The sequence below is a fragment of the Talpa europaea genome (assembly GCF_964194135.1).
Source record: "Talpa europaea genome assembly, chromosome: 1".
NCBI classification, from domain to species: Eukaryota; Metazoa; Chordata; class Mammalia; order Eulipotyphla; family Talpidae; genus Talpa; species Talpa europaea.
The window spans coordinates 1477472-1505067 of record NC_140073.1 but is presented as its reverse complement, the minus strand read 5'-3'; the positions used below and the strand labels follow the sequence as shown (position 1 = coordinate 1505067).

The 27596-nt window shown below is 68.7% G+C and overlaps 1 protein-coding gene across 1 annotated transcript in view; it reads right to left on the bottom strand.

Moving 5' to 3' along the window:
• Positions 1 to 27596, bottom strand: part of SHANK2 (SH3 and multiple ankyrin repeat domains 2) — a gene marked incomplete at both ends in the record, with an annotated part of 168957 nt that overhangs the window by 136913 nt on the left and 4448 nt on the right. Inside the window, 7 exon segments of the mRNA XM_084248246.1 lie at positions 14154 to 14220; positions 17408 to 17485; positions 20532 to 20648; positions 22542 to 22709; positions 22892 to 23043; positions 25562 to 25670; positions 26249 to 26320. Of these exon segments, the coding sequence (XP_084104372.1) occupies positions 14154 to 14220; positions 17408 to 17485; positions 20532 to 20648; positions 22542 to 22709; positions 22892 to 23043; positions 25562 to 25670; positions 26249 to 26320 (763 nt within the window).

Below are 27596 nucleotides of genomic sequence, written 5' to 3'. Positions count from 1 at the left end.
GAGAGGCCGGAGACGGCTCTGGACACCTCGGAGGACGCCTTCCCTGGAGAGTTATGCTAGTGTAGGCGACTGCAACCATGTTCTCCTTTAAAAGAAAAAAAACTCTTCTCTTGGGGCCTCCCTGGTGGCGCAAGGGGTTCAGTCCCAGCACTATGAAGCTATCCATAGCATGAGTTCGATCCCCGAGCCCCGGCCAGGGAGCTGACCCGCTTGGCGCAGCAGACCTCTCCTGCCTCCTCTCCTGTCTCCCCGCTGCTCCCCTCAGCAGCGGATTTCAGTGGATCCGCCTGTTCTGCTCCCCACTTTCTTGGTGAATCCTCTCACCCCACCCCCGCACCTCTGGCCTGCACCCCAGCTCTTGTATGCAGAAATAAATCTTGAAATAAAAAAAACCTCTTCTTTTGAGAATGAGAAATAAAGAGAAATAAAGAATGGAAAATAAAGAAACATGTTTCTAAACATGTGGTTCAGGGAACACGCATGTAGAAAAGCAAGTCATCTGGGCGCGGGTCAGCGCTGGCACCGCAGAGGGTCAAGGGGATGTAATCCGCTCTGCAGAGCTCGTCCAAGAAGGGCGGCCTCTCCTGCCAGCAGAAGACGGGGAAGCGGGGTGTGGTAGTGCCGCCCCTTCCAGAGCCCCTGAAATGTCTGCCCCTTGGCTGTATGTCCAGGGGGAGTGCTCGCTGGTCACAGGGCCAGCGCCCCCAAAAGAGGAGGCCTTGGGAACCCGATTGCTGGGCACGCGACAGGGTCTGGCACTGGAAGGGATGCCGGGGGCGCCAGCTGCCTGGCCGTGGAGGGCGCTGCGGGGTGCGAAGGGCCCCCACGCACACCGAGCCACCTGAGGCCGGGCTGTGTGCTGGCCAGGGGCTGCGAGCCCGCCACGCCCGCGAGAAGCAGGACTTCTGTGACGACACGGACGGGCCCAGAGAGATGGAGAATCGAATGGATGGTCCTTAGTGAATGAATAAACATTTCCCATAATTACAGAGAGACGGGAAACAGGGAGCAGAACAAAGGGGGCGACAGCACATTTCCAGCTTGTTTGCAGCGCGGCTGAAAATAGACACGGCTCGAGGTGGGGCTGGATGGAGCTGCCTGTGTTTGTCTCTGTGCTTCCTGCAATTAGTCAACAGGCAACGCGAGGGGGGCAGCGGGAGGGGCCGCGGAGCAGGGGCTGTACCCCAGAAGCCCCGCAGACACGCCTGCCCCGCCCCTCGCCGGGGAGCAGCAGCAGGGTCTCCCGCCGCGTTCTCCTGCGGAGGCCCCAAGGCCGCAGAGGGGCTCCGGGCTTCGGGGACACGGAGGGGCTCAGGAGGGCACCAGCCGGCACGGGCAGGGGGAGTGCAGGGACCCGGCTGCGGGGCGGGGAACCAAGGCAGGCCCCTGCGTGCGCCCCCGCCCCACACCCCGGGCGGGCGGACATGGGGTCGCTGCAGCCGTCTGGAGCCCTCGCTGACTGGACCCCCGGGGCCGGGAGGCAGAGGTCATGGCTTCTGGAGGACCCCGAGGCAGACCCTCCCAACCACGCGCTCAGCTGACGGGGCATCCCCAGGGCCTCAGGACACGCAAGAAAGTGATGCCAGGAAGCGGAGCTGCCTGTCCACAGCCAACGGGGTGCTCAAAACAGGGGGGTGGGCTTGGCTTCCTGGTCACCCACAGGGAGGGCCTGCCCCTACCCCCCTGCTGACCCAGGCAATTTTTACCGATTTTAAATTTCCCTGGCAAGGCCAGGTGCCAGGACCTGCCCCGTTCGGGTGGGGCCGGGCGTGTTCCCACACTCCGCTCAGCTCACAGGGGAGGCGCACACAAGGGCACAGCCTTACCCAGGTCACCTGCTCTGCCCAGGGCACCCACCCACAGGGCCCGCAGGAGAAGGTGGGTCGGGCCTGGGGACACGCCCCGGGGCAGCCAGCGGGGAGGGCCAGGGGGCACTGGCCACCGCAGGGCAGCTTCCCGGTTGTGGAGACGGAAGGGCAGGCCCGGGGGCTGCCGTCCACTGCGCCTCGCAGCCCACGGCGCAGAAAGAGCCCGCGTGGGTGGCAGTTCACCCCAGCATGGCCCCCCCCCCCGCCTGAAACATTGACGCTGGCGGCTCCAGGGCCGAACCAGGGCGCCAGCGGCTCTTCTACAGAACGGTCAGGCACCGCGGCTGAAAGGGCCTGCTCGTGAGCCGGGGCAGGGGCTGGGAGGCAGCGGCCCCTCTCCCAACACCTCTGAGGGCAGCCGCCACCCCACCCCCGGCACCCCCCAGGCCAGCGCCCTACGGCGGCTCAGTGCCACTTTCCCAAAGTGCGCTCCATGGAACCCTGCAGGCCCCGGGGACAGAGTGCGAGGAGGCGCCACAGCCGGGTTTGGAAATGCCGGGTCAAAGTTAGGGGCTGCGCAACTGCAGACTGACCGGGGCCTTGAATAATCTAAAGTCCTGAGGGTGGGTCCAGGAAGTGGATCCAGCCCAGACCTGTGTTTTGCAGAGAAAGTGGAATTCAAGGGCACAGCGCCCAGAGACCAGGAGCGACCAGGCTGCCCGCTCAGGCTCAGCCCAGAGAACCCCAGCCCTTCCCTGGCCGTGGGAGCAAACCAGGCCTGGATCCCGCAGGATGACCCCTCCAAAGAGGCTGCTGGATGCCCGGACCTGCACCCCAAAGGGCAGCATCATGTCAACAGCTGACCAGCCTTGGGCGGCAAGGAGACCCCCCCCAGGGCACCCCCATGCCCCTGCCATCACCCCAGAAACCCCCAGGGTGCCCCCCCACCCGTGATCATGCCCTTGGCTTGGCCTGACTCGCAGGACAAGACAGCGGCGTCTTCCCTGGGGCAGGCAGTGACCTCGCCGAGGGGGCACGGCCTCCCTCGCTGGTTGGGACCCGCAGAGCTCCTCTACTCCGAGCTCCTGATTGTGGCATTTATGCAACAGGAACAAAGTGAAAAACACGCAAAGAACGCCAGCTGTTGCTCCTCCAGCGGCTGCCGAGCCTCGGGGTCCGCGTGCCCTGTTCGTTGACAAATCACGAACGCGGCCTCAGCTGCAGGCAGCGCGTGGACATGCGGCCCCTCGAGCCTCTTCTCAGCGCAAAGCACAGCAGCATCCAGTCCATTCACACTGCTGGGCCACAAGCCACCATCATCTCCAGAACCTTCCGTCCGCCCTGCAGCTCTCCCCCAGGAGACACACCTGGCCTGGCCAATCCACTTTCCGTCTCCAGGCGGCAGCGACTCTGGGGACCCCACACAAGCGGGCACCCGCTCACCTGTCCTCAGTGTGCCCCACGTGGCTCCGCACCGTGTCCTGGAGCCCGTGAGGCTGGAGCAGGGGCAAGGATGCCCCACTCCTGACCTCGCAGCAGCACCAGCGGCCGGCCCAGCTCCAGCCGGCCTCCGAGAGGCCAACACCCGCCCAGCCACGCGGCCCCGTTTGGGGGGCAGCACAAGGCCGAGGCACGACCGTCCCTGTTGACCCCGTCCACCTGGAGGACAGGAGAGCCGGCGTCCACCTGGGCTCCCTGGGGAGGGCAGGAAGTTCGAATCCACGTGATCCCCGAGTTCGCGTCCCGGGGCGCAGGACACCGCAGCCAGAGCTTCAACACCCCAAGCTTGCACAAGCTGGAGGCCTGGTGCAGAGTCAGGGTGCCCGCTGCCTCTAGGGGTCCCACCCCGCCTCCCCAGCTTCTGGGGGCTGCTGGCAGTCAGGCCGCATCGCCCCAGCCCGGCCTGTGCCCTCTGAGGTTCTTTCTCCAGAGACACCGCCCCTGACCTCATTGAAGCAGTCTGGTGGCTGCCAAGGCCTGTCTTCCAATAAGGGGGGCTCTCGGGCTCTGGGCCAATGTGAATCTGGGGGGCCCTGATGGCTCCTCCCCCGGGAAGGAGAGGGCTCAGTGCTCAGCAGACTGTGGGAGGCAGGGGCGGGAAGCCCCCCACCTCACGCCCCCCCGCGCTTCTCAGCAGCTGCGCGGGGCCATCAGCTCTCTCTCCAGGACAGCAGATAGAGAAATAAGGGACATGTTTTTGATAAAAAGCAAAATTAGCTAAAGTCCCAACGGTGCCTGTGAGGACCCGGGAAGGGGAGCAGCCGCGCCTGAGGCTCACACACGCCCCGGAGAACCCCTGGGGACAGCACGCGGTCAAGACGCTCAGGGCTCCGCCCCGCCAGCCTGCGGTCCACCACAGAGGGGCGGGCAGCAGGCCCCGCTCAGCTGTCCCTCTGGAAGTTTCAGCAGCGTCACCCACGGCGCTCGGACGCCGGCTCGGTGAGCTGACGACGGTGCGTCCACCAGGAGCCTGGCCCTGCTGTCCCCGGCCCGGACAGCGCGGTGACCCGTTAAAGAGGAAGGGCGGTGCTTGGCCCGACGCCCACGGGGCACAGCCTCTGATGGCTGCTCTCCGACCTCATTACGGGAGATAATTAAAAACACCGGGCCACGCCTCCCCCCAGGCCCATCAGGTCACAAGACGAAAGGGGGTAAACAAGGACTTCTGCGCCCACAGGACCCTGCTCCGCCCGAGGGGCCAGATTCGGTGCTGCTGGCGCCCGTGCTGCAGCCCGTGCCCAGCCACCCGGCACAGAGGACTGCACGAGCCCCGGCCCTGCCCTCGCTCAGGTCCTATCCTCCCGACCCTCCCGGCGACCTCGGGACAGACCTCATCCGGCCTCCCCGTCCCCGTTCCAGCTGAGGCCGGAGCCCCCAGCGCAGCCCCAGACTCGAGACCGTCCACGCTCCCACCTCCAGGGACTCCTGCCCACTGCCTCCCCTTCGGCCCGGCCTGGGCGCCCTCCTCCTGCACGGGTCCCCCACTGCCACCTCTGCCTATGAGCCAGCCAGTCCTCCTGCTGCCGGCCACCCCAGAACCGCGACCCCCAACAGTGCCCATGCAGAGGGGGACACTGGACCCTTGCGACCACAGCGTGGCCCTCAGGAGGACCTGTCACTAGTGACTCCCAGCCCCGCACTCCCCCCCTGTGCAGCAGTGCAGTGCCAGGTGCGGCAGAACGGAGAGCCCCACCTGTGGCCTCCTGCCCTTGCGGGCACAGCCTAGCCCTGGACACAGAGCCTGGCCCTGGCAGCAGCAGCCCAGGGGGTGGGGGACGAGACCCTGAGCACCCTTAACCTGCCGGCACCCCCTCTGTCTCCCAGAAGGCCAGGGAGATGTGCAGATGGTGTACGGGGAGGGCGGGCAGACGGTTCTGGTCACCATGGATACTTCGGGGGCTGGCGAGGTCCTGGAAATCATGATTCTGCGTCTCGTGTGTGGATCAAAGGCTGGCTGGGGGGGAGAGGCGTGCTGGGCTGCACGCAGGGCCGGGGCAGCGGGAGGGCAGGCCCCGGCTTCAGCCCAGCCAGCCAGCCCGGCCGCACAGCCGGGCAGACCTGCGTGGCACCTGCGGGCACGTGGGCGAGCAAAGTAGAGCGAAGGCGCTCCGGGGCCGTCTCGGCCCTCACCTCCCGGAGACCGCGGCGAGGGCAGACTGGTTGTCCCGAGGTGGGAAAACCCTTCCGTGGGCTCAGCGCTCCCCCTGCGGGGCCACGGGGCGGCTCTGGGGGGCGAGTGGAAGTGGAAGGACAGACAGGTGGGTGGGGATGGGGAGCAGATGGCGACAGGCAGGTGGATACGAGGAAAGAAAAAAGAGGAGGGGAGAGAGATGGACAAGCCGGGTGGGGGGCGGGGGAGTGGACAGGAAGGTTTCTGAGAAGATGGGTGGGGGTGGCTGGACGGAGGATGGTGGGTGGAGGGTGGTGGAGGGTGGACGGCTGGAGGATGGACGGGTGGCAGCGGGGAGGGCGGTGTAGACGGACGGCTGAACGGTGCTCGGATGACGGACGGGTATGAGCAGGCAGGTGATGGATGGGGGGTGAGCGCACGGGATAATGGATGGACGGATGGGTGGGCGGGTAGATGAGTATTTTGAAGACGACAGCATGATTTATGTCGCGCTGGATGCTAATGCACTCGAGAGAGCTGCCAATGGGTGGCCTGAGGCCAGGCAAGCAGTTGTGTTTAAATCCGCCAGCCACACGTAGGAGCTGAGCTACTGCTCACACAGGCCTGCACTTCTGGCCCGTTCAACCGGGGGACGGGCAGCCTCTGCCCAGGGGCTCGCAGGGCCCTTGCCGGCCAGAGCCCAACACCCCGCAGCATGGGCTCTCCGGGTCCTCACAGCCCCCGCGGCCACGCCTCACAGGTGCAGACGGCGGCCCCGCCGCCCATGGGGTGAGGCAGAGAGGGGCCACAACCCCAGCGCACACCGCACAGCCGTGTGTGCAGGGCCACCGCCTGGTCGCGTGCTGTCCTGCGCTGGGCACGTCCATCAGACCCCCCCACCACCTTACGAGGAAGCCCCCACTCCCGCTCCACTGGCTCGGGCTCCAGGAGGTGGAAAATCCACCCTGCGAACAGGCGGTAGCCCCCCCGTGTCTGTCTGTCTACAGCCCCTCGCTGGGCACAGCCCTGCACCCTCCCCCGCCCACCTCTTGGGCTCCTGGCACGCCAGGCTTCACCCAAGCTAACGCATGTGCCCCAGGGCCACTCCCGGGACCCCAGTCCTCACTGGCCAGCACTGTGGCGCAGGAAGGCAGGAGGAAGATGCCAGAGGCCCCTGGGCAACCAGCAGCCGGGGGCCCAGGGCCTCAGCTGGCAGGGAGAGACGCGCACCCGCTTCCCGGACGCCAGGATGCAGCCTCGCAGGCGCTGCACGGCGAGTTCTGAGGCCGGGCCCGGTCACCGCGGCGGCGTCTGTCTGACCTGACCGCTGCCTGGGGCCTGCTGGGGTCCCCTTGCCTGGGCGGCGCGGGTCTGCAGCGCGATGCCCGGGGCCTGTGACAGGTCACGAGACGCAGACACAGCCAGAGACGCCGGCGCCCGCCACCGCGCGGCCTGGCCTGGGCTCTCAGCTCTCATCCCAGACAGAGGTCGGGAGCGACAGTCAGGGGCAGCCCGCGCCCGCCGTGCAGATGAGCGGGTGGTGCGGCGGGGCCCGGCCTTGTCTGTCTCCCCCCTCGCCTCTCCTCATCGTGGCCTTGGACAAGAGCCGTGCTCTGGGCACGCCGCGCCAGGCTACATCACCCACAGGTACTGCCCTCCGGCCCATCTGACCACCCGCCCGCCCACACGACCCCCTTCCCTCACGCGCACTGGTGAATGAGCGCCTGCTGCGTGCCAGGCAGGCTCCAGGGGTAAGTCGTGAACGAAACAGCCTTCGAAGAGCCGTGTTCCAGAGGGGCAGGGGGATGAGGACCAGGAAAGGGCATCCGGACCACAAATCCCCTTTGCTCCAAGCTCCCATCTCTCCAGGAGCCCAAAGCGCAGCCCAGACGCCGCCGCCTCCCAGGAGCGGGCACTGCCCTGGGCTGCTGCCCCACCAGCCAGGCCCGCCCGGCACGTCCTCGGGCCCTGGCTCCGTGAAGCTGCTGCCCGGGGGGCCCAGCCCGGTGCTGGGGTGTCGGGGGCAGCAAGCCCTGCTCCTGTTTCCGCCTGAAAACAAACAGCCTCCAAACCCGCTCACAGCTCTGCGCCCCAGCTCTCCTCTGAGAACGGGCCGTGACGGACCCCGGCTTTCGGCAAGGCCTGGGAGGGCTGAGGCCACCCGGGGAGCTCGACAGGGACCCGGACGTCGGCCCGACCGGCACCTCCATGCGCATCAAAACACGCGAGTTCAGTCAAAACTCTCGCTGCCCTCGCTGAGGCGAGCAGGCTTTGGAGGTTACAGTTGCGCAAGGCGAGCCTGGCGACCCCTCGGAGCAGCCACTCCCGGGCTCAGAGCAGGGGTTTGGGGTCGGGCCCTCCAGCCGTGCGAACAGCAGGCGCGGCCACCACTAGGCAGGGTCCGGCTCAAGGTCCCCGGCTGCAGCGCCCCTCCTCCACCCAGACAGCTCAGCTGCGGCCCCACTGTGCGCGCCGTCCCTGCCCTCAGCCTCGGGTGACGCGCAGGCACGTGAGCAGGCGGACGACTTGTGGGGGGCTGGCAGGTCAACAGACAGCTGTGACCTTGAGGCACAGGGCAGACCCCATCGGGAGTGGGGGTTGGGGCTGGTCTGCAGAACACGAGATGCTGGCTCTGGCCCTCGGCCTGCTCCAGCGTCCAGGCAGGGCAGCGCCTGCGGGCCCAGGGGCCCAGAGCCAGACAGGAGGTGGGGTGCACGCACCCTGGGGCCTGTCCAGATGTGAGGGGCCGCCGAGATGTCACCTCACAGCAGGGTGGGGGGCCAGGGAATTGGGCGAAGCAGACAGGCATCGTGCCGTCTGGGGAGGAGCAGCACGAGGAACAGCAGAGCGGGTGACCGACGGAGCGGGGCGCCCCTGACCCGCAGACGCGGACGGCCGAGGTCTCGCGCTTGGGGGAGAGGGGGGACAGCGTGGGGGAGTAGCTAATAATAAGCAAATATATTTTGGGGAAAAAAACAGCACGCTGGTCTTCCCCCCCAGAGGCAGCGTCCTGAGCACGTGATTCTAACGCGAGAAAAGAAATGGGGGAGCACAGGGAGGACGCGGGGCCGGCCTAGCAGCACAAGCGAACCCCTGCAAACGTGACTACACGGAGCCGCGCTTGCTTGGGGGACCCCGTGCTTTCTGCTGTGGTAAGAACAACGGCGATCTGAAGGCTAGAGGGGGGATCGGGAATCGGGGTGCAAGGGCCTCACAGTCGGGGGGCAGGTCCAGCCCCCAACGTGGCCATGAGGCTGGTGGGCAAAGACCCCTCCCCATGCCGGGGCCTGGCCTCGTGGGAGTCGAGCTCCGAGGACACCACCCACGCGGGCCGGGGCAGCAGGCGTCCCCCGGGGAGGGCAGGGGCCGCGGAGCCCCCTCAAGCTGCAATCCTCACCCTCCAGGGACTCGGGCTGCCTCTTCCACCCAGAAGCAAGAAGGGCGGGCGGGCAGGAGCAGCTCGGACCAGGAGGGCCCTGCTCGCCTTCCGAGGGACGCCCCCGTGACGTCTGCCCGCGCTGCTACTAAAGCCCGTGGCTGTCTCGGCGGGTCCCCGCACTGACCCGCACCTGCCGTCGCGTGCCCGAGCACCCCGGGACTGATGCTGAGCAAACCCGAGTTCTTGGGGTTTTGTTCTTTTCTCCGGGACTCATCCCCTGTTCCCCTGTTCCTGCCAAAGCCACGTTCTCAGCAGCCTGGTGAGAAGCGGCCGAGAGCCTGGCAGCCCTCGGTGCTGTGCGAAGCCAGCTGGCCTGCCTGGGCACTGCCGACTCGCTGGACGGTCTCGCTTGGGTCGGGGGGCACAGCCTTGAGGTAGCAGGTGCAAGCAGGCCATGCTGCCCTCCTGGAAGCCCGCTTCAGACTGTGCCCCCCAAGCTCACAGGTGGGGGCCTGCACTCAGGAGGTGGCTGTGTCTGGGGCCTTCACAGAGGTGGTTCAGGTAGGGAGGAGGGCACCGAGGCCCTGGCCCCAGGCCCACGTCCCCGTGAGCAGAGGGACCAGGACCCAGACACACAGAGACACGGCCTATGAGCACACGGGAGACGCGTCCGCCGTCCACCAGGGGCCAGGAGGACCCGGGCCGGGGGGACAGGGACACTCGTGGGCCCTCCGGTCACACCTGCAGGGCCAAGGCAGCCCAGGAACACGGGGCCCCGGGAGGCGGCTGAGCACCCGTCTGGCCCGGCTACCGGCGACCCAGCCACCACGCCAAGGACCAGCTCCCGCCGCGTCCACCCCACCTCCCACTCCTGTCCCCCAGAAGATGGGGAGCGGCTGCGGCTGCGGCCGGGTGCCAGCCAGCTCTGTTGCTGTGGCAACCCTCTGGGACTCTCGCAATTTGCACATTTGGAAGCAGAAGGGGGTTGTGCGGAGAAGGGGAGCAGGAGCTGCGGAAGTTGGGGGTGTGGGGACAACGGGAGGACAAACCCGCTTGCTGTCCTCACGGCACCAGAGCTGGCGGCGGCCCCGGGAGACGGAGGTTTGGGCACGTCGCAGGAGGACCCCGGGAGAGTCCCCGGTCTGGCCACTGCGGGCCTGGGGAGGGCCCCGACCTTCCGTGGGCTGAACATGCGCCCCCAAATCCTGACACTGAAACCCCAACCCCAGGGCAAGGGTGTCAGGAGGGGCCCTCTGGGAGGTGATGAGGCCACGGGGCCGGGAGCGTTGCCCCTTGCGCGGGGACAGCCAGCGCCGTCTCCTCCCCCAGGAGGACACGGGGTGTCCCCAGACCAGCCGCGCCGGCTCCGCAGTGGGACAGTCTGTGGTCCCTAAGCCGCCCTCCCCGGGGGGCTCGGTTTCAGCAGCAGGGCTGGCCAAGACCCCCTCCCAGAGGCCCCGGGTGGGCCCCCACGCCGCCTGCGGGAGCCCAGGTGCCCGAGGCCCACCCACCCCCGCACAGGAGACACCTGGCTGAGCCCCAGCTCGGGCATCCCAGGAGCCACGCTGCAGCCTGGCAAGGACCGACCAGGCCTGGCAGAGGGTCTGGTGAGTAATCGAGGGACAGGAGATGACCGCAGAGCGGGTGACTGATGTGCTCGTGGGCGTGTGAAGTTGGAGGGGCCCAGGGGGGTGGGGGGGAGCCCAGGGCAGGGGGAGGGGTTGGAGGGGGAGGGGCGCAGGTCATGCACAGGCCTCGGTGTGAGCAGAACCAGGGTGAGACACAGGCCCTGGGCCCGGAGCCCTGAGCCCCAAGGCCTGGGTCTGCGTCTGCACACCCCAGGCGTAGCCCTGCGCCAGCGCCAGCGCCAGCGAGGGCAGGGCTCGGCGAGACGCACATCCTCTCCCCAAATCTGCTCTTTCTACCCCCAACTGCTTTCCTCCCACGTGCTCTTGATCTCCTTGCAGGCGGCGCACAGGACGGCGGGCTCGCAGCCGCTCCCTCCTGCTGAAACCTGGACCCGTAACGCTCAGGAAAAGTCATGTTTTCACCTTATATGCCACAGAGCAGCAGTAAAGAGCTGAAAAGCAACCGAGAAAGAAAAGGGTCTCGCTCCGTCGCCTCACGGGGAGAGCCTCGGAGGGGCCCGGGCCTCACCGGCCGCCCCTTTGTTCCTGGTTGCAAAGACCTGGGCCGGGCATGCCCAGCACCGCGCCCGCCCCGGCCTCACCCTTGGCACGGCTGACGCCCGCAGAGCCACGCGGCCAGGCTCAGGGGACGCGCAGACGTCATGGCCCGAGCCCGGGGGGCCGCCATGTCGGAGGGGAGGCCAGTCCCAGTGCAGGGCCGGCACCGTGGCCTCCTTGGAAGCAGAGTCTCTGCCCAGGCGACTGACTCAGGATCTCAAGGCCAGATTAGCCCGAATTCGGGGAGCACCTCAAATCCAAAGACGGGTGATGGCTGAGACGCAGACGCGGGGCGGGGGTCCGGCCCTGCCCACCCTGACCTCACTTGTGGCCTCGGCTGCGAGAGGGCAGCGGGCAGCCGCCGGTGGCGCGGGGAGCAGAGTGGGGCTGAGCCCGGGCGTCCAGTATCAGGACCACTGGCGGGACAGGGGACGGCAGAGGCCACCCTGGAACTAGCGGCAAGGTTCCCTGGGGGGCAGCTCTGGGGCGCCCCATTCCACAGCAGCTCTCAGGTCACCCCGGTGCACCCAGGCCTGGCGCTGGGGCCGGGGCAGGGTCTCGCTCTGGTCCCAGCAGAGCACGCTGGTGGGCAGCGGTGCGGGGCCACACGCAGGGGAGGGAAGGGGCGGGCGGCGCCCACGAGGCAGGTTGCCCTCAGTTTGCCCTGGTTTGGAAGGGTGAGGGTCCCAAGTCTGGGGATGGGGGACAGGAGGACATTATTTCTGTGGTCACCACCTCCCCAGACGTCAGGGATTGGTGGATGTTCTGAGCCCCCAAATTAGCACAGGCCCCCCTCCATGACGCGTCACCAAGGGGAGTCGGGTGGGAGCGTGCCCCGAGGCCCCCAAGGACAGTCATGAGCAGCCAAGGTGCCCCCTCCTGCCCCTTCAGGCAGCAAGAAGCAGGCGGCTTTCCTCAGGGGGCGAGGGTCCCCCAGATGGAAGGAACCAGGGCTGTTGGGCCAGAGGCCTGGGCTGAGGGACTTGGGGGTCTCGGGCAGCTCCCCGCACTCTGTCCTCGTGGAGGTGACCCTACACCGCTGACAGTGCGCCCTCTCCCCCTCTCTCTGCCCCCCCCACTCCTGCTCCGGGGTGCGGGTGGGCCTGCAGGTGCCCCCACCCTTCCCCGGGGGCTGGGCAGCGGGCGACGGCCCTGGCCGGCAGGAGTCCGAGCGACCTCCCCCGGCGAGGAAAGCCAAGCGGGGGAAGGCAGTCTCGGACCCGTCACGGGCGGGCAGCGGGGGTCCACCCTGGAGCTCAGCCCACGCTGCCACTTCAGGACTCATGAGGGATTCAGGGCCCCACGAGGGGCACACGGGGTGTCCATGCCCTCTCGCCACAGCCTCCCGGCCGCCCCTGGGGGGGTGGACCTGGATGGTGCCAGGGGCTGGTTCTCGGTGGGGGCCTCGGGGCTCCTGCGTCCCCTCTGCGGCCTTCCGGGCAGGCCTGTGCCCGGGGCCCGGGCGGGAGGCCCCGAGCAGCGGCCCTGCGAGGGCTGATGACAAAGGCCACCCCACACCGGCCCGGTGACGGAACAGAAACCCCACGGGGGACTCAGCACCTGAAACAGGGCCAGGGCAGGGTCTGGGGCTGCCCGGCTCTCAGCTGGAGGCGCCCTCGTGGGTCAGAGGCACCGATGAGAACGAGCGAGCGCCACGAGCGCGCCGGCCCCGCAGCGGGCGTTCCCCTCACACCAGGAAAAACGCGTGTTTCCGAAGAGGCCTGAGCGGCGAGCGCGGAGCTAACCACCCCTCAAAATGGCGACGAGCACCCGGCCCCGGGCGTTCAGGCCAGCCCCGCGCCCGGGGGTCTCGCGGTCTGCCTCGGGCAGCTGAGTGGCTGATTCCACCACTCTTAGGGGGCTGGAAGGGGGGGGGTGAGGCTGCAGGCAGGGCGTGGGGCGAGGAGCAGAGCCCCCAGTGTCTCAGCTCCCCAGAGCAGGGGCATCAAGGCCGCCGGGCGCCTCCCCCTGGGCCACCAGACGCCCCCATCCCCCAACACACACACACACACACGGTCCCCCAGACCAGCTCGGTGCTTAGCAACAGTCCTGAGGGCCGCCCGGAGCTGGCTACCCTCCCAGACACACTTTGGGGAGCCAAGGGGCCCACAGGGCCCTTTCCAGTCCCGGGGTGCGGGCTGGGGTCCCTGCCCTCCAGCCTGCTCACAGCACCACCTTCCCCTGCCAGCAAGCGGTACCGGGCGTCTCGGCCTCCAGCCAACCCACTGTGCTGCTCTGAACGAGGAGGGAGGCGTCTCTGGCACGGGGAGCTCAGCTCATTTTCTGAATTGCTCTGCAGACATCAGCTCATCCGTCTCCATAACGTGCGCGCGGGGCGCTGATGTGGCCGCCGCGCGGCTCTCAGAGCAATTAAGTGATTTGCCCCGCGCGGGAGGCCCTGCTTCAGCACGGCGCAGCCTGGGGAGGCCCGGGGCGCAGCGGGGCGGGCGGGCGGGGCGGCAAGCCAAGCCTCGGTCTCCGCGCGGGCGGCGCCAGGCACATGCCACACGCAGAGACTCAGCACACGCACGCGGGCCGCGCCACGCCGGACGGACGCGGGAGGGGCCAGGCAGCAAGACACAGACGCCGCGGCCGCGTCCCCAGGCCAGGGCTGCGCCCCTCGCGGGAGGGAGGGCGCCCTCTGAAAGCTCACCGCTGCCGGTGCCCAGGGACTGCTCCCCGCTGCGGGTCCTGTGCAAGCCCGGGGCCGGAGGACACAGGCCGGCAGGATCCTCCAAGACGCTAGGCGCGGCCCGGATGCCGGCAGGGTGAGTGGGGAGAGGAGGCGCCCCAGAAACAGTCCTTCTGCTTGGCACAAGCGGGACTAGAAAGGGGGGTGTCCGTCAGCACCGGCCCTGGGTCTAGGGACGGCCGCGGGAGGGAGGTGGCAGGCCCCAGCTCTCCTCGCCCTCCGTTTAGACGCCATCTCTGTCTCAGTGGAAACACGATGTTGCAGAATCTTCCAGAAAACCCGCCCCGGCCAGCTGCAAACTCCCCCGCGGCCCCGGTGGACGGACGCCCTCCCGCCAGCGTGCCCTGCACCCCACTTCCTCCCCTGCCTCTAAGGTTTTCCTGAGTCCCAGCCAGGAGTCGGGGACGGGCGCAGGGCAGGCGCTTCCGGCGCGTCTGCCGGGACGGGGCGGGAGCCGTGAGCACGCGGGGCCACTCACCGACGTCCGTCTTCTTGTGGTTCTTGATGTACTCGGCCAGCTCGAAGTTGCCCGCGATGATGGCCACCTGCAGGGGCAGAGCGAGGCGGGGGGTCAGGGCCGCAGCTGCGCTTACCGCAGCCTGGCGCGTTTTTACGTCACAAACGGCAAAGCACGCGCACGCGTAGCTTGTTGCCAGCACAAGACGCTCGTCCTTCAGGTCTACGGAAGCCCAGATGCCCCGCAGGTGAAGACCCTCCCTGAGCACAGCCACACCTGGGGCGCAGGGGCGAGGACACCCACACGTGACTTGGGGGATGCCGACGATCCGCACCGCCCCAGGTGCACCCCAGGAGGGGGAGCAGCGGGGAGAGTCCTCCCGAGTGCTTGTGGGGTGCTTTGCTGAAAGATGGTGACGTTCCCTGCAGCAATCAGCTCCCCCTCTGGATTGAGAACCGCCCTCCCCGCAGGCGAGGCCACCCCGGGAAGCCTGCTGGGCCGGCACCCCCCGCCCGCGGGCACCCCGTTCCTCCAAGAACAGCACCCCGTTCTTCCAAGGGCCTCTTCCCGCCTCCTGTGCTCACTGCAGGGAGAACAACACAGCGGCACCCAGACACACCAGAACACCCTCCAGCCGAAGGGCCCCTGCCCACACGGCCTCCCACCCTCTGGTCCAGGCGCCTGGGGCTGGCCACGCCCTCGCTGCCCTGGTGGGGGCCCAGCGCGGGCCTGGGTGGTGGGGACTCCTTCCCGCTGGGGGCGTCATGCCGCGGGGTGCCCTGCGTTCTCAGCCCTTGAGGGGCGGCCGACAGTGACGCGACCTGAGACGCCGCCCGTGCGGGGGTCGCCACGCAGCCACGTCCACGTGGGGAGGTGGACGCCGCGGCAGCAGCTCCCCACAGGAAACCGGGGTCTCACTGCGCCGCGGACCCATCACACGGGGGACGACGCCCAGGCTGGGTGAACCCAAGCTGTCTCACGGAAGCCGGGGTCACTCAGGGAAACCGGCCTCCCAGGGTGGGCTCCAGCTGCTGCCCGGCTGACCTGTCCCCGCCTCGGGGACGGAGGAGGCTGAACCCCCACCCCCAGGCTCGCTCAGGGCCCCCCCACTTCTCCAGCAAGAAAAGGAAGCAAAACCTCCGCCCCTGTGCTCCCCGCCTCCTCCTGGGGTTCAGACAGCGCAGGGGACGCCCCCGGCAAACCCCGGACTGCGGGGAGCTCCTCCTCTAGGAGGGCGTCTTCCTTCTCCCCCGCCCGGAAGCGCAGGCCCCATCACCGCGGCTGGGACCCCTCGGGGCCACGCGCGGAGCCCAGGGGAGCTGCAGCGTGAATTAAATTCAACACGAATAAATAACATAAATTCGCATTTTCATACCTCTAGCAAGGAAAGAAAAGCGGAGGACGGACACTTTGGGGGATGCGCCTGGGGACGGTGACTTCAGTTCTTTGTAAAGTTTGGGAGAAAGAAGACAACAGGAGGGCGCGGGCAGTGGGGCGCGCAGAAGGGCCGCCTGCCCAGTCCCACCTCCCTGCCCCGCACGTGCCCTGCCCCCCAAGAGGGGTCCTGGGCGAGCACAAGCTGGAACGCCCCCTTCGGACGTGTCCCCACGGCTTTGGAATCAGAGCCGGGGACGGGCCTCAGCCTGTGTCCCGCCCCAGCCCGGGCTCTGCCTGGTGTCAGAGTGACCAGCGCCCGACGACTCGGGGCCCCCCGAGAGCCTGTGTCTGGGCCAGGGCAGGCTCCACCACCCCTGTGTCCCGTGACGTCAGCGGGTGCCCTCCGGGGCAGGGGGTCTGCTGGAGCTTCTCTCGGGGTGTCTCTGTCCCAGGTACCTGCACCCCAGGGCCTCCTGTGCTCAGGTCTCCCGCCCACCTCAGTGCCCCCGGGGCCTGCTGGCGCGGCCTCCCCAGGGGGCCTGACCCCCTACCCACACCTGCCCAGGAAGGCACTGCTGGGTCGGGGCCTCTGCCCTGGCCCCCGACCCCGTGCCCTGCCGGCTGCCACCTGTGCTGGAGGTGATGGGCCGTCGGCGGGCGGCAGGGGACACCTGCTCAGGACAGGCCGTGCTGCTGGGGCAGGACTGGGGGCGGGCACAGCCCAGCAGCGGCTGGAGGCCCCTCGGCCGGGCGGGGCAGGGAGGCAGCCCCACCCCCACCCCTGGAAGCAGCTCCTTCCTCCTCACTTTCCTCTTCCCCCTGGCGATCCCCACGGAAGGGGGTCAGTCCCACACAACCCGGCCTTTCCCAAAATCAGAACGTGCCTGTGGCCCGAGCCATTCCCAAAGGGGGTGATGGCTTCACCCCGTTGACAGCCGCGGGCGGCCCCAAGACCACAGCGGGGCAGAGGGAAGGCGCTGGGCAGGGCGTCCAGGCGGGAGGGACCCTCTGGGGAGCACACTCAGGGCCGCGGACGCGGGGCCTCCGGAGCGAGAGGGGACAGTGGGGAGCAGGGCCGCGCAGTCAGGGTGCTGGGCTGTGCCCAGGCGCCGACCCCGCCGAGATGCGGCGTCTCAGGGCGGCCTGTGCCCCCCTCAGCCCGACCCTGCTCCCGGCCACGCCCCTGAGCCGGCAGCAGCCCAGACGGGGCGCCCTCACCCAGCCAGCACCGGGGGGTCCAGCAGCCTCCCGCCCGCAGACTCGATCCCCACAGAGGGGCGACGGCACCCCACACGCTGAGCATCAAGTGAGTCCTTCTTCGCCGCCGGGTAAACAGTTACCCGGCTTTCCCCCCTCCCGCCCTTAGGGCGGACGACGGATCTGCAGTCCTGACCGCGCGCCTGCTGGCGGCACCGGGAGTGGGGGGTGGGCGCGCGTAGGCGGGCGCGCCTGGGCTGAGGCCGGGCTCAGAAGGGCGGCGTCACGGGGCCGCCCGCGGAGCGACAAGAACAGAACGGGAGAGAGTGAAAGGAGCAGAGACGTAAAGGCCGCGAGAGCACGCCGGGAGCCCGGGAGCGAAGACACGCGGGGGCCGGGAGGCTGCCCGCCTGCAAAGGCCACGCGGGCTCCGGGCTCTCCTTCACCCACCTGCACAGGACGACAGACCCGACCCTGCCCCGCGGCCTTCCCGCCGCGACGCCAGCCCAGGGGCCGCGCTGCGTGACCCACCCCGTCTGGCCCAGGAAGGACGCCCGGGACGGGCCACCCCCCGCAGGCAGCCCCTGGAGAGGGGGAGGCGGCCCCACGCAGCGTCCGCAGCCCTGGGACACCGCTGCCCCCGGGGGCACTCCCGCCACGCGAACCCCCAAACCACCTCCACCCCCACGAGCCGCTTTCACCTGGAACGGGGTCTGGCTGTTGTAGTTTTTCAGCTCCTTGTTCCCGCCTCGAAACAGCAGCACCCTGGCGCAGCTGTCCTGCAGGGCCGAGGGGGACACCCGTGAGACGCCACGCCCGGCTCGAGAGCGGGAGCCACCAGGGGCCCGCGGCCAGACCGGCGAGCACCCGGCCTCAGACCCGACGGGGGAGCCAGGTGCTGGCCGGGGAGTCCCACAGGCAGGACGGAGACCCCGAGACCGCCCGGACAGAGGCGGGGCGTGGCCGGGCGGGCGCAGAGAGCAGGGCAGCCTGAGGGGTGGGCCGGCGTGCCCGTCCACTGCAGCCGCCGCCCGCAGCACCCCAGGGATGCCCAAGCCCGCGCAGGGGCTCCGGGGATTCCCTCGTGAAAGGGATTCGGGAGCAGACAGAGGGGCCTTTCCTTCCCGAGAGGCGTGTCCGTGTTTTCCGAGGGCAGACGCCGCAGCTGTGTCCTAAGGGGAGAGAAACCCCCTGCTCCAGCGCCCCGCTGTGTGGGCCGGGGCTCCCGCACCCTCGAGCCCCCTGAGGAGGAGGCCCCAGCCTGAGATGAAGGCGGAGCGGCCTGCGGCCGTGGAGGCGCCGCTGACCGCAGAACGCTCTTGCGTCCAGAAGGGCCGGGCTGAGGAGAACGAGCAGCTGACGTGAGCAGAAGAGCCTCTGGGTCACCCCGGGGTGCTGGTGGGGGCACAGGGCAGCCCCAGGACCATCTGCACCGTGTGCCGGGGCCCAGCGAGGCCGGCTGGCTGGGGCTCCACAGGACAAGGGGGGCCTCCACGCCCGTGAGCGCTGCAGGGAAGTGGGCCCAAGTCCCAGAGCGGGTGCCAGGCCGAGGCAGGAGGCGCCTCCACTGCTGCAACAGTGGGTGAGCAGCACCAGGGATGCGCTTTGCATTTCTGAGGCTCTGCCCATCCGGAAGACCTTCGCTGTCCTTTGGTATTTAAACCTCCCTCCCTGTCTTCTTCATCGGGGCAGGAAAACAAAATTCCAGGCGGCATCCCTCCCCCTGGGGGCCTGGAAAACCAGCCTGCAGAGGAGGCGCCCCTCACGCTCACGTCCTCATTGAAGGAGCTCACCAGAGAAGAGACTGTCCCCAGCACCGCGCTTCGTCACGCGTGTGCGGACGGGGACTGCCCGCCGCCGACAGGGCACACACGTCAGAAGCCCGGGGGCCTTTAGAGCTGATAAGGGGGGGCCTGGAAGGCATGTGAGCTGCAGTGCCATGGCCAGCACCCCTGCACCACCATCACCACCACCTCTGCTGTCACCATTTATCGGGCATCCGCGGCGTGCCAGACACCCCGCGCTTGCTTTCTACGTTAAGCCTCCGAGCAGCCCCGCGAGTTGGGTGTGATCGTCCCCGCAGCGCAGACGGAGGCATTCAGGCCTCTCCCGGGGGCAGAGCAGGTCATGGTTTACACCAGCGGAGCCAGACCGCCAGGTCTCGTGGGGTGTGGCCACTTCCCCGGGGCCACCTCGTCCCTCCTTCCCGCGCCTGCCCCGGGTCAGAGCCACCACCGTGGAGTCCTCAACATCATTCACCAGCCCCCCGCCTGGCCTGCTGCCACCCCCTCTGTTTAAAGTGACCAAGGGGGCCCTCCGCGGGCACTGGGCACCGCCTGCCGCAGCCGTGTGATCACGTGCGCAGAAGAGGACGGGAGGGGGGTCAGGGAGGATGGGGAGCAGGGCGGGGGGCGATGGAGACCAAGGCTGGGGCCTCAGTGGGGCCTGGGGCGCATGTGCAGGGAGCTCTGCCCCTGAGTCACACTGACGGGGGGTCTGGATGGGCTTCTCTTCTGACATCAGTGAGACACCCCCACATTAGGGGGGACCGAGGCCGGAGGCTGCAGACTACACGGCATCCCTGGAGGCGCAAGGGGCCTGCGGCCAGAGGCCAGAATCCCCGCTGACTTCCCAGCCGGACTCGGGCCAGGGCCACCGAGCCCCCGCCCGCGACACCCCGCCATGGCCCCCGGAGGGAGTGCGAGGCTGCAGCTGCCCCTGCTGAGCCCAGGCCCCGAGGGGACAGCGCTCGCCCCCACGGAGCCCGGGCGGGAGGGGCGTCTGCCTGGAGGTCGTGTGGAGACAAGGCCGAGGCAGCCCTTTCTCCGGGGCCGTGGTCCTGGCTCGCTCTGTGGCCGCTCATGCCTTCAAGATGCAGCTGAGCGGCCCGCCTGGCCCGCAAAGCCGACCCCCGTGACCCCACGCTGCTGGCCTCTCCTCACCTGAGACACAGGGGCCTGGGGGGCTCTCCTGAGCACCCCCCAGCCCTGCCCCCAGCCCCGCCGAGACGCCAGCCAGACCCGGCCCCCCACGGCCCAGGGTCGGACCACCCCAACACGCCCGTTTCAAGACAAACCAGCTACGCTTTCAAAGACCATCTTGCCCACCGTTACTTCAAGTGGCAAAAAACATGTTTTTTCTGTTGCTTTTTCCCCTTTTCACAATAAAACACACGTGAAACCTACGGGGGGGAACTTAAGGCCGCCTCCCCCTCCCAGGCCGGAGTCACGGAGCACGTGCAGGCGCAGCTGTCCCAGCCGCACCGGGCCTCTCGGGGGTTCTCCCCTGCGCACGAGGCACACCCAGCACCCCGCTCAATCTGGAGGTCCCATCCAGCTGTGCCACACCCCACTGCCTGGCTTTCATCAGGAGAGAGCCCCCGTTCGGCTGCGGCCCACTCCCGCTGGAGGACTGGGCACGGCCCCCGGAGCAGGGGCTGCGGGAGAGCCGGAGGAGCAGCGGCGAGCGGCCCGGGGCTGCGCGAACCACCCCCCGCCCCCCGCCACTCAGTCTCCTCTCTACAGCTGGATGACAGTTGTCCCCCAAGAAGCAGGTGGGGTGACGCCTCCTGTGGCGAGAGTGTCCCCGAAATTCTGAAGGTGAAACCTGACCCCAGCTGAAGATGGGGCCCCGAGGCTGGAGGAGCCACAGCGGCACCGGCCCATGGGCACACCAGGGCCCCACCCGCACGTGGCCCCACCCCGCAGGTGGGCATGCGGCCCTGGCACGGCCGGGGCGGGACAGGAAGCCGACACCCTGGAGCCCGGCTGCAGGCTGTGACGCAGCGTCCAGGCCAGGCTGGGGCCCCACCCCGGGCGCACTGACCTGGTTGTAGAGCGCGCAGATGTGCAGGGCCGTGTTCCCCGAGGCGTTCTGGGCGCCCATGTCGGCCCCGTAGAACAGCAGGTGCTCCAGGTGCTGCACGTGGCCGTACCTGCAAGCCTGGGAGCAGGGTCCCCGGAGTCAGAGCAGCCCCCAGCCCAGCCGCCCCGCCCCAGCAGCGCCGCCCCAGCCCCGCCCTGAGCCTTGGGGCTGCCAATGTCTGCACAGGGTTGGGGAGCCGGGGCCGGCCGTGGTTGAGGAGCCGGGGCCGGCCGTGGTTGAGGACTTTCTGGCTGCTCAACGGGGCATCCAAAGGGACCCCCAGTTCTTCCATCAGGGCTTGAAAGCCAGGAGATGCCGGTGGTCACTCCCCACCTCAGAGACCAGCCCCATGAGATGCAAACCAGGGCACTCCGCCCCCCTCTGGTAACCTAAGCACCCCCTCCCCAGCAGACCCCCGCAATATCCAAGCAGCGAGTCCCCCTCCAGCACGAGGCAGCCGTGGGGAGCAACCTGGATTCACCCCTCCCAGCATCTGCACAGGACAGGAGCCACCCCCAAGACCACAGTCCCAGCGCCCCTGTGCCCATGCAGCCAGTTGCGGGGAGCCCGAGGTCCGGGCCAGGGCGCTGCAGCCCAGCTGTGGCCAGGGGCCAGGGACAAAGGTCAGGGGCCCAGAGTGGGCAGCCTAGAGACCGGGATGTTCTTGGAGCCAGTGAGAATCACCACACGGGGCTGTGAGCCCTGGGCAGGAGGCGCTGGCCTCGGCCTTGTCCTGTGGAAGGGGAGGTGGCCTCTGGCCACTGGGGGGCTCACGAGGATCAGGGTTAACAGTGACCCTGCATCCCCTTAACCATTTTTCTAAAGTCCTTTTTGGAAAACACATAAGGGGGGCTCCTCCCATACCCACTGCCTGCACGAGATGTGGGGTCACCCCAGTCCCCCCAACTACTGAGCATCCCCCAGCCCCCAGCACTTCTCTAGGCAACTACTGCCACCTGCTGGACACCCACGGGGACGCGGCACGAGTGGGCTCTGCAGCGGGTCCTGCAGGGGAGGGTGGAGCCAGCAGGCTGCGGCAGCCCTGGCCCCGCCGGGCCCCTGCACGCAGCTCCGTGCCCACGGGGTGCCCACGGGGTGTGCTCTGGGACCTGAGCTGAGACAGCACAGCCCCACGGAGAGAACCCTATGTCCACCTCGCTTCAACCCGGCTCCCAGACTCCTAGCTCAGGACTGAGCGCCCCCGAGCCCCAACAACGCAGCAGCTCAGGGAGAAGACGCGTCTCCAGCCGCTGCAGGATTCAACCACGGCGGCCTCGAGGCCCCGTGCAGACTGGCCCAGGGTGATTTTCCAGAGACCAATCTGGACATTGTGTCCCCTAGTCCCAAAGCAGCCAGGTGACAGCGCTGGACAGGGCAGAGGCTACCTGGGGACAGCAGACTGGCTGCTCGCCCTGCCCGAGGCCCGAGTCGCTGGAGGCACCACCAGGGGTGGGGGCCATGGGGCCTCCTTTGCCAAAATCCCAGCCACACCCACACTTGACCCCGAAACGCCCCCTGGGCCCTCTGCCCGAGCAGTGCTGGCCACGGGAGGCCGTGTGCTCTGCATGCTCGTCTGTCCCGCTACCCCTGCTTCCGGCCTGGGAGACCTGCCCGAGGCCTCGGTGGGCTTGGGGTCTCGCCCACATGTGCTGTCACCCCGAGCCCAGCGGCGCCGGGCGGATCTGGGACCCCTGCACTGCCGGGTCACCCACATCCAGAAAGCAGCTGGTTCCACGCCCCATCAGAGCTTCCACCCCACGGAGTCCCCCCACCCCCTCCACCGAGGGCTCCCAGCCCCCATGCCCCATCAAGGGCGTGCCCACGCTCACGCTCCTACAAAGGGGTCCTGCACCCCAGCTCCAGCTGACCATCGCCTTGCAGAGACGCAGCAGCTTGGCCCAGGGGCCCCCAGCCCCGCCTGGGGAGGGGGACTGGCCGGCGCGGGTCCAGCGGGGGCAGCGCGCCGCCTACCTGGTGGATCTCGTGCCAGCCGTTCTCGTCCCTGCAGCACACGGCCGCGTGCTCGTGCAGAAGCAGCTCGCAGCAGTAGGGGTCGCCCCCGACGATGGCCGTGTGGTACAGCGGGGTGAGCCCGTAGCTGTCCTTGTAGTCAGGGGATGCGCCCAGCTCCAAGAGGGTCTAGGGAAGTCAGATGTCGTCAGGCCCAACAGCGCGGCCCAGAGCCAGCCGGTCAGAGCAGAGGGTCAGGCCCCCAGCCCCTCCCAGCCGCCTGGACACAGTCCGCCCACCCGCACCCCAAATCCCAGGAGGGCAGGTGCCAGGGCGGGGGGTGTGGCCCCACGGTGGGGACGGCTCCGCACCTTCAGGGCCACCTGGTTCCTGGCGCGGGCGGCCTTGTGCAGGGCGGTCATCCCGTCCTTGGCGCGGAAGTCCAGGTGGGCCCCGCCGTTCCTGAGCGCTTTCATCACCTCCGCTGGGTCGTCCAGCTGGGCAGCCAAGGTCAAGGGTGTCTCTGCGGGGCGCGACACTGCCCTTGAGAACTAGCCCCAGGGAGGGCGCCCATGGCAGCGCACCCCCCACCAGGTTCAACCTCCAGTGCGAGCTGCAGCAGCTCCCTGAGCCCAGGGCCCCCGCGGGCAGCTCAGGCCACAGGCGACAACGGCAGAGCCCCCGGGGTGATGGCGGAGCAGGCAGGACAGGCAGGGTGTCGGGGGATGGTGCTGCGGGCTGTGAGTGCAGAGGGGCCCTGCTGTGCATCTCCCTCGGGGAGCAGTGGGTCAGGGGTACACGTGGGTTCCCCATGGGGGAGCAGTGGGTCAGGGGCACAGCTAAAGGCGCGAGAGGCAGACGCCCGCTGGTCTTCAGTCCAGTGGGTGAGGTGTGCAGGCAGCAGGGACAGAGACAGGACAGCGCCTGGCTCTGAGCTGCCACCGGCGGTCAGGAAGTGGCACGTGGCAGGCAGGGACGCGGGCGGCCAGGTGGGGCGGGGCAGCACACGCGTACTTGCTCCGTCTAGCAGAGTTATCCTCCCAGGACCGATGGAACGACACAGCCCCACAGTCTGGGTCGGGAAGTTGCCTGCTCCGTCTGGGTCTGAGCCTGCCCCCCCGCCCCCCCCCGGCATTGTGGGGCTAGTGTGCTGCCCTGCCCCCAGCCGCCTTCCTGGCTGGCTGCATCTCAGAGACCAGCGCTGTGAGATGCAAACCAGGGCACTCTGCCCCCCTCTGATAACCTAAGCACCCCCTCCCCAGTGGACCCCCGCAATATCCAAGCAGAGAGTCCCCCTCCAGCACGAGGCAGCCGTGGGGAGCAACCTGGATTCACCCCTCCCAGCATCTGCACAGGACAGGAGCCACCCCCAAGACCACAGTCCGGGCGCCCCTGTGCCCATGCAGCCACTTGCAGGGAGCCCGAGGCCCAGGCCAGGGTGCTGCTGCCCAGAGCTGTGCCCAGGGGCAAAGGTCAGGGGCCCAGAGACGTGCACACAGCGCCACCCACAGTTCACGCGGCCCCAGGCGGGCGCCTCCCCATCAGCCGGCTCCTGGCCGGGTGGCCATGCTGTGCCCGGGGGGACCACCCCACCCCTTACTCATGGCCGTGAGCTGCTTTAGGACTCACTTCACTCCTCCTGTGGGCGTGGGGGGCGCGAGCGGGGGACTCTGAGATAACCGGCCCTGCGGGCTTTCCCAGAAGCAGGCGTGTCTGCATGAGCCACGGCCTGACCTCCCTGGGCCCCCAACTTCCTGGGCGAGATGGCGTGTGTCTCCAGACCCCACATGCTGACGCTGTCGAGGCCCCACGGGCCCCCCACGGCTGCCAGCTCGCAGGCGCCCTCCTCTCAGGGGAATTCGGGGGGGTGGCTGGGGCTCCGGGAGACAGTGGGATGCAGGGGCAGTGGGCACGGCCATCCACCAGGGCCCATCTTGGTACCAGCCCAGGGGAGGCCTGCTGGGCCTCCGGGGCCCACTTGCCCACGGAACACTCTAATTGGGCCGTGGGGAGTGTGGGGACGCGGCTCTGGATGGGGAGCGGGGGGCTGGGGAGCCGAGGGCTCTGGCGCCCTGGAAACCGGCTGGAGCTGAGTCTGCGCGTGGACACCCCATGCGGCGGCAGGCGGCTCAGGCACCAAGCGCTGGGCCCTGCCTTGCGGAGCCGGCTCCCGTCCGGGCCTGCCCTGCCTTCCAGCTGGGCTCGGGCCAGCCCAGCTGACTCCATTCCCTGCAAGGGCGTCTGCCATGCCAGCCAGCACCGGGCTCGCCGGGGCTCCGCGCAGAGCAGCTCCCAGGCCGACGGCGTCTCTGCCGCACGGCTGCAGGCTCTGGTGGCAGCGCCGGCCGCTCTGCTGAAAGCGACAGCCCTCCTCCGGGACTCAATTATCTCCACGCACGCAGTCCAGAGGGGCGGGCGCCCCGCTTCCCGGCCCGGCACCCCCGTGCAGCCCAGAGAGGCCGGAAAACACACAGCCCAGCGCAGGGACACAGATGACAGGGTGTGGGGGGGGCTTAGGACCCCAGGCTGGTTGGTCCGAAAATGATTAGGGACCTGCCCGCAGAGGGCCTGAGTCCAGCAGGGGGAGCAAGACGCCTGCCTGTGGGCCTGGCTCCCAGGGCCCGTCTCCCCCTCCCTGCCTCTCCCTTCCCTGCCCACACCGTGCCCGAGCGCCCACCATGCCCGCAGCTGCTGGGGCTAAGGCTCCGCGGAGGGAGCAAAGCCGGGCTCAGCGCCTGGCCGCACTCACGGGCCCAGGCAGCCCTTCCACGACTACAGCGAGGGGTGAACTTGGGCAGGCCTGACCACAGCCCCTCGTCCCGGGACGTGCCTGTTTGGTAGGTTATTGGGTGGGGGGGGGGCATCTGGAAATACTCAAAAAACTCCGTAGAAATGAGGTGGCCGTGCTCCCGGAGCCAGAAAGAACGCAGCAAATCACTCATGGAGACCTTGCACTTTGGGACTACTGGGGTCACCTGTGACGGAGTCCGTCTCGGCTGAACGCTGTGGCCACGTTCCCCGGCCCCCCCACCAGCACCCACCTCCAGTGTCCAGGTCGTGGAAATTCGGGTCCAGGCCTCGCTCCAGCATCTTGACGATCTTCTCCACTGACCGGTGCTGGATGTGGTCCATGCATTTCTTCAAGTTAGTCTAAAGGGAAAAGCAAAACCCCAAGGAAGTCTTTACAGGAGACATCTTTGGGCCGGCAGGTGGCCGCTGGCTTCCCTGCAGGCGCTGGCCCCCGATGACCAGGGCTTGCCAAGTGGGGCGCTGCCTCTGGGGCCCAGCGCGGCCTTCTGAGAGCCGCCCCTTCCCGGAGGACCAGCCCCCTGTGTCTCTTTGGAGACCCGCTGCCCCCAGGGCCCATCTCCGGCCAGCGAGGCCGGGGTGCGGTTGAGGTCTCTGGGCCCCGAGCAGCAGACAGGGCAGCTCCAAGGGAGTTCGGCCCTTTGCGGTTAACCCCGGCCGCGCGAGGGCAGAAACCGGGTGCCAGGCCGCCCAGCTCCTCCAGTGACCAGGACTCCCGGCTGCACCTTGGCCTCGGGGATGGCAGGAGGACCTTGGGTGCTCCAGGGGCCGACCCCTGCACTCCAGGCCCCCTCTCACCGGCAGGGGCGCGTGGGGCCACCCGCTCGCCAGGAAGGAGCCCCCACCCAGCCGAGAGCTCTAGGACACAGGGTGGGGGGAAGAGCGGGCCGAGCGGGGCGGGGGGCACCCGTGCCTCTCACCTTCGTGTGGAGCCTGGCCAGCTGCTTCTCGTCCAGGGTGGCCTGTTTATACACCCGCTTCTTGTATCGAAACTGGCACCGAAACAGGAAAGGGGGCAAGTGAGGGCCTACGTCTAGCTCGGCGGACACGCCCCGGCCCCCTGGCTGCTCCAGGGCCCAGCGCCGCTGCAGCTGGCGGGTCCGGCCCGAGCCCGGGACGCCCGAGAGCCCCTCGGGCCCTGCAGCGGGAGGGCTGAGGTCGTGTAACGGGGGGTTCCAGGAAATGGGGGGCTCCAGGTTCCCCGCCCCACCCAAGGGAGGGTGCGGCTGAGCGGGGAGAAGCTGGGGAGGAGCCCGTGAGGGAAGGAAGGACGGGGAGCCGGGGAGGCCGCAGGCCGTGCGGGGAGCACGGGGTCTGGGCCCCGGCCTGGCCGCAGCGGGCGGGGAGCAACGGCAGCGCTGACCTTCATTTCGATTTGGCGCTTTTCCTTCTGGAATTGTCTGGCCATGCTGCCCTCCCCCGTGGGCCCCACAGGCGGTGCCTTAGGTGGGGCAGCCCTCGGCCTCAGCGGCCCTGCTGGGGGCCGACCCTGTCACGCTGACATCTACCCACGAGCGGGTGGGCAGCTTCGGGGGCTGGATCTGAGACCCCAGGCCTCCCCGCCCCCGCGTCTGTGTCGCACACAAGTCGGACTCGAGGCCCTTCCCGCGGAAGGGCTTCCGCGCCAGAGCACGTTCTGTCTTGACGCGGCGGACGCAGAACTTATTTAGAGTGGGCAGGTTTGGGGGTCCCTGGGGTGCCCCTCACCCTGCCCTGTAACAGTCGGAAAGAGACGCAGAGAACCCAAACACCGAGGGAGGAAACACCCTCCTCAGCCGGGTCAGGAACCGTCCTAGGAAAAGGGGCGGGGGACACGCAGGCCGGGGGGCCCGGGGGGGGGGTGCCCCAGCTCTCCGGCAGGTGAGCAGCTCCAGGCTGGCCCCTGGCGACTGGTTCCTCGTGTGTTGCGTGGAGAAAACAGTGGCCTCGGGGAGCCCGGGTCCAGCCGTGACCCGGCAGGCAGAGCCCCTGGGCAGACCTGTTCCGTCCACTCGGCTTAACACGCCGGGGAGGGGACGCCTGGCATGAGCTACCCCGAAACAGAGCTAATCCCGACCGCATTCCCACTGAGGCCCCGTCTCTCTGGTCCCCTCCAGGCCAAACAAAAGAGTCTCTGACAACAGGCGAAACTCCTTGGCTGCAGGGACCGAAACCTGATTTTTTAAGTGCTGACATCAGAAGGCCCCGGAGCCGCCCCTCCCCCGCCGAGCGGGGCCAGCAGCTGCCTCCTGACCTGCCGGACACCGCCCTGTGTCGGCCCAGGAAGCT